The sequence below is a fragment of the Echiichthys vipera genome, assembly GCF_963691815.1.
Source record: "Echiichthys vipera genome assembly, chromosome: 18".
NCBI lineage: Eukaryota > Metazoa > Chordata > Actinopteri > Perciformes > Trachinidae > Echiichthys > Echiichthys vipera.
In genome coordinates, this window is record NC_139843.1 from 21,675,768 (window position 1) to 21,682,138 (window position 6,371).

The following is a 6,371-nucleotide window of genomic DNA, read 5'->3' on the forward strand; positions in this document are numbered from 1 at the left end:
TTATGGATATGCGAGTATGATACGGGCTACTGCTCAGCAGGCAACTGTTGTCACGTGGGATTGCCCGTTGTCACGGTAACCGTAACCTCTCAACAGCGCAGAGTTGTGTGCCGCATAGATAAGTTCTAGTCTTATATATACGCATATTTATTGGTGTCTGCCAGCTTTTCTACAACTTTAGTTCCATCATTTTCACACGGAGACAGTGACAGGACCATGTCGGACGTGGGCTCGGACGAGTTCGACGATGAGCGCAGTAAACTCGGGGTGAGAGAAGAAGAATGTCGCTCTGCTCGGTGCGTTAACCGACTTGAGCTAACGTTAGCATTAGCTCGCAACTGTCGGTGCGACTGTTTACCTTTGTCTCTTCCTCTGTCTGCGGACACTCACGCAGGAGTACGAAGGGGGCAGGAACGAAGCGGGAGAGAGGCACGGAGTCGGGAAAGCGGTTCTCCCCAACGGGGACATTTACCAGGGGCAGTACGAGACCGGCAGGAGACACGGACAGGTGGGGTCACTACCGAGGAGTCCACATCACATCCACCAGTTCAAGACTACACATTCAAACTATCCAATTATAATAATGAGCTGTTTTTAACCGCAGTGTATCATTAACGGTAGGTTTCTGCAGATTACAGGTCCATTACATCCATACTTTTCAGGTGAGCAGTGTTGGGCACCTTACTTTAAATCACGTACAGTTACTAGTTACTTCTCCCAAAAAGTAATTGAAATTGAGTTACAACTTCTAAAAGTAAGCAGTTACTATAGAAAATAATTATTGCGTTACTTTCAAGTCATTTTTTCAATTCAATTCAATTTTATTTATAGTGCTAAATCATAACAAAAGTTATCTCATATGTGTCAAATCATTTTACAGAAGCCCTAGCCTAAACGGTCACACATTACATTTACATTACATACATTTGATTTCCTCCCTTTTCCCGAGATAACAAGATGATTAATTTGAGAGATAATGAATGAAACGGGATAGGCAGAACACTTTGACAGGCATTACAGTGCACTTTGCCACGTTGGAGGTCCGAAACTTCGAACTTCCCATGGCACTTGAACACAGCATGAGCATCGCAAGTGAAATGGAGCTCACATTGCAGGCAGGAAGCTCGGCAAATAATTTAATTCTACCAAATACAAAATAAAAAGTTTTTGTTGAAGTGCCTTGGTTGTTATAAAACACATGCTAGGACAGCAGTGGTATAGCCAGAGAGGATATTCTGTCAAATTATGAACACTAAAAAATAACAGTATTTCAGAATACATCAAGTGTTTATAATTTGTTCTCTGAATGTGATCTTCAGTGTTTGGCCTCTGCATCTCAGATATGAGCATTACAGTATTTCATACATTGATGGTGTTATGGACGTTATTTCTTCTATTAATTCTTCTTCTTACACATTAAAGTCAGTTATGCAGTTCAACATCAGCTTTGCAGCAGTTTGCATTCCCACGTATTTTCCACAGGAATGTATTTTGCAGTTTACCATTTAGTCCGTTTATGAAGGCCTTTTGGTTTCCTTCGAGTTTGACACATTTTAGACATTTCTATTTTTTAGCTTACAACCAGTGATTCTAATAAGACTCGCGAGGGTTCGTAGACATTTGAACTCAGGAAGCATTTAACGAGATATCTGATAGAAAATGTTTTTTTTTTTTTTACCTACAATGAGCTCTTTGAACACTTTGAATTTAAAATATGTTCTCTTTTTTATTTTTAGTTTTGTTCTAGATCCATATTAAGTTGATTAGAAAAAAACTGTGCTATTATTGCTATAAAGGTTTCCATTATGTTAACTGGAAAATAATCGTCTCTCTGACTAATGTACCTGTATCTTTGGCTGTTTTGTCTTAACAGGGGACATATCGCTTCAAGAATGGGGCGAGATATGTGGGAGACTATTACCAGAACATGAAACATGGACAGGGCACCTTCTACTATCCAGATGGCTCAAAATACGAAGGTACAATAAAGCTAGGGGTTAGTTTCCAGCTTCTAGGGCAAGTATTCAGAAGGTAGAACGTCTAGTAACCCGAAGGTTGCTGATTGGTTCCTTGGCTCTTTCAGAAGAGTGCAAAAGTGTCACTGAGCCCCTAACAGCTCCTGATGAGCAGGTTGGCACCGTGCATCAGTGTATGAATATGTGTGTGAATGTTTGCATGTGTGGTCAAATGCTTTGAGTGGTCATTAGACAAAAATAGCACTCTATACATGTAGTCCATTTAGAATTGTGCATTTCCTTGGCGTGCAACATGTCTTTTTCCAGTCCTGTGGAGGTTTTAAATTTGGGTCCTGCTGAAGCATCGACACAGAGCTTTAGAAACAAACTCTAACTGTTGCCCATCTCTTGTCAGGGTCGTGGGTTGAGGACCTGAGACAGGGTCATGGTGTCTACACTTACCCCAATGAAGACACGTATGATGGAGAGTGGCTGCAGCATATGAGGTATATCTACAGTATGTATGTATGTTTGGAGTTTTTATTTCTGTAAGCACGCAATTCCGCTCCTTGTCTGTTTAAAGCCTGTTTGGTTTCTTTAATCTAAACTCAGTGTTACAGACACATGAGCATGTTGGGAAATCACTACAGTAGAACTGTGATCCCCAACTGTTTTGGTCCGAGGTACCCCTGCAGCCCTAATGGATGATCTCACACACCACTTCATCAGTTCCCAATGTTCCACCATTCATAATAGAAAAAAGGGATATTGTTATTTTTTTCATTATTGAACTGTCAATATTTAGGCTGCCTTGGTCAGCAGTGGTTACTGCTACTACTTACTGGTGTGAATGCTTCAACTGTTTATCCATGACTTTTATCTCATTATTTGAACTGTTTATCCATGACTTTTATCTAATTATTTGAACTGTTTATCTGTTTAATTCATCAGCCTAAGCTAATCATTTTAAGTTGTTTAATCAACTTTTTAGCTATTAATTTCTATAATTTGCTTGTTGCTTTTGGCTTCCTGTTTAATCTGTTACTGGCCCCTGGCAACAGCAGAAGTACCCACTGGGGTACAAGTACCCCTGGCTGAGAGTCACTGCTGTAGAAAATAGAAATATGGTTTTATGTGTGGATTTGTTGACTTAAAAGTCAAACAACATAGCCTGGCACCACCAGACTGTTTTCCAGGCTACAAATGACTGCTATGATGATGACATCCTTTAGATATGTTGTTGGAATGTGCAAAGTGCTGACATTCTCTGTGTTATCTGTTTGCCAGGCATGGCCAAGGCACTTACCACTACCACGAAACTGGCTCAAAGTACAAGGGCTCATGGGTGAATGGAAAAATGGAGTCCGCTGGAGAGTACATCCACTCTAACCACAGATACCTGGGTAACTTTGTCAACAATAATGTAAGTTCTATTTTGTTGTTTACTTTGGCCAACAATTAATGAAAATATTACAGTGTGGCCTGAGTAGAGTGTGCAGGGTCAGGGTTACAATGATACAAGAGTAATGAAAGTTTGGTTCGTTAATGCTAGGCAAGACCAATCTGTCAGACTGTAATAGCATAATGATGGTTTAGCATAATACAGAATACAAGTAGTTAGATCAGGTAAAGTAAATATTTGGTTGTAAAATCTCTAAACATCAATTGGGTGGTCTTTCTGCCCAAATTAGAATAAAGCCATTGTAATGCTAATAGAAAACTGCAGTTTATTGCAACGCAGGTTTCTCATTTGTTGATCGATCACTTGTGATGAATAAGATATTAGAATGCTGGAACATTGCCAACAATTGATCCAATTTGGCAAGGAACTTGAGCAGTGCAATAAAATGATTACCCATCCATCACAACTTACATACCAGAATTATAAGCAGCATTACAGGTGCACACGCTTTCAATATCACCTCCAAATTAAGCTAATAAGAGGACGCTAATGTGGTTAAACTGTTTGTCCGCTCGTGTTCCCTGTCCCATTTCAGCCAGTTTTAGAAGCGTTGCCTTGATGCCACATGATCACAATGTTAGCATAACTTAAAGCTCATAATCCTAGTTGTAATAAACCATGGCTTTACTTTAGATATTGCTTGTTTTTGTACCATTGTGATCTGTAACATTGTCATTATCAAAGAAGATTCTTTTCTCCTCAATCACTGTGTTCACATGCAGTTTAAAAACCTGATTATATTCGGGTTAAGGGCATACTCCGGTTTCTCAAACACCATGTAAACACCACACCCCGGGTAAAATTGGAGTTCTCAGGAAGCAATGGTGGCAAAGACAACGTAAAAAAACTAACATCACTACTAAGAAGACCCGTTTCTGTTGTTATTCTGTCCAAAAGTCGTCCCCCCGTCCCCCCCTTGTGATTTTGACAAAGGTGACCCGGAAATTAAAGCTGTATTCAGACCAGCTGTATGTTGGCCACCTACTGTACCGGAGGTCCAGTCATTTCCCAATTCAACACCTGCTCATGTATACTGTCTTTCTTTTGGCAGCCAAACAGCCTGGGGAAGTATGTGTTCAACATTGGGTGTGAGCAGCATGGTGAATACCACCAAGTAGAACAGGTAATTTAACATCAACACAATACAGATTAATTTCCTCACGATAATCTTGAAACACGTCTTCGTCAAAGCATATCAACCTGTTCTCATTCCCAGGGCGTCAAATATCGCCCTTTTTGTCACGGCCCTCTGTGTTTTGGCACAGATGCAGGAGGCACTCCTGTGCATTTACTGTAAACCTATAAGAAGCTCAGAGCAAGGGTTAGGAGCGCCAAAATACACTGGACTTTTTGCCAGTTTGACCGCAGTTCAATTCCATGACATGAACATTGACAAGTGACGCTAAAGGGTCCTGACAAAACTAAAAGTGGGATGAGGACAGGTTGGGCGCACTGAATTGATACCAGTCATGATATAACAACCAGTGTAATGTGACACAGCATAACCATGACAACTCTCTTAACTAAAACTCCAGCCAGCGACCGATGAGGAGAACGGTAAAAATCTGAAAACACAAAGGTCGCCCTACCTGAGCTCCAGAGAGGGTTATCTCACCTCAGGGACCTCTGGAGGAGCAGAGGAGGTGCTGCCTGCCGCTGCTTCAATACACAACCGTCTGTCATAGCAGAGATCACTCAGCCACAGCACTGTTTTGCATGTTGATCTTGGGGTCCTTTTCAAATATGAGAATGTCTTTTCATGCATAAGAATGCACTGCTGAGGTTGAATATTGTGGTAGAAGTATTCTTCTTCTTTTTCAGTGTGCAAACTCGCCTGTTCTAAGTGCATGTTCTACTTTATATGCATGTCGTGATCATGATAACTGACTTCAGGATGCATGTTAAGAACTATAAGTATGTTGGAGATGCAAGCAGCAGTGTGTGTCTTCAGTGAGCCTGGAGTTTGCAGATGTTTTCATGCTTGCCTGACTTCACACATCCATGCTGCTTCCTTGTAACAAATGCTGAACACAAAAGCAACAAAGCAAAGAGTGTTTCTTGCCCGTACACAAATTGATAGTGTACTTTTTCTTTGAAGGACCGAGCTGAGGGGGAGTGGGGCGAGTTGGCCTCCACCGCCATCCTCAAGTGGATTCCCAAGTCTGTTACCGGTCTGACGCCATGGACTCCAGGCAAAGACACTTCAGGTGAACCATAACATAACTACTGATGACAATAACAGAAATAATACCTTATAATACAATACAATAGACCTGCAGTAAAGATACCATCATCTGAGCGATTCAAATCTGCACTTCTGTGTTGTCTTTTGTCAGGTGGGGAAAAGAAAACCGCTCCAGCAGAGCAGGGAGTGGAGAACTGACCTTTCTGATCAATCCACATTTCTATATCTTTCAACCAAATAATATAAAGATCTTCATAAATATGTAAATAAATCTGTTGAACTTGCATTTCCAGTGTATTAAGTATTTTCAGTTTACAGAACAACATTCTTCTTAAGTGAGAAGGTAAACTTTATCTTAAGAGGGCCGGTCTCAGAGTTTTGGGGCCCTGTATTTATTTTATTTAACTATTATCAATAATTACAACAGGGGAATAATGGGAAATGTCCCCCTTAAGAACAAAATCCATTTACTGTCAAATTAAAACATATGCATATGAGTTAAGCGTGCACAGTAGGATGATAAATAAACCAACACACTGTTTGGAGAAATAAATTAGTAGAGTAGACAATTTTGTTTTAATAGCACAACAATGAGAATCTTGTAAGAAGCCCCTGGAACTGGAAACCAACAATCTACTTACTAAAAGAGACCAAATTCCCAAACCCATGAATGGATTATCTAGAAGTTTTAGAACATTTATTTAGGCTAATTGTTTTTATTTCAGGATGTCTTCCTCCAGAAAACCTGCTCAAAATGTTGGCTAATTCT

The 6,371-nt window shown here is 40.4% G+C and overlaps 1 protein-coding gene across 1 annotated transcript; it reads left to right on the plus strand.

Annotated features, from left to right (window-relative positions):
* Positions 1–216: 216 nt before the first annotated feature.
* On the plus strand, positions 217–5,800 carry rsph1 (radial spoke head component 1; the record flags this gene model as incomplete). The annotated part of the gene is made up of 8 exons (XM_083932608.1): positions 217–267; positions 395–508; positions 1,874–1,979; positions 2,371–2,461; positions 3,243–3,378; positions 4,469–4,540; positions 5,516–5,624; positions 5,754–5,800. The coding sequence occupies 8 exons, from the start codon at positions 217–219 to the stop codon at positions 5,798–5,800; spliced, it is 726 nt and encodes a 241-aa protein (XP_083788734.1).
* Positions 5,801–6,371: the final 571 nt, after the last annotated feature.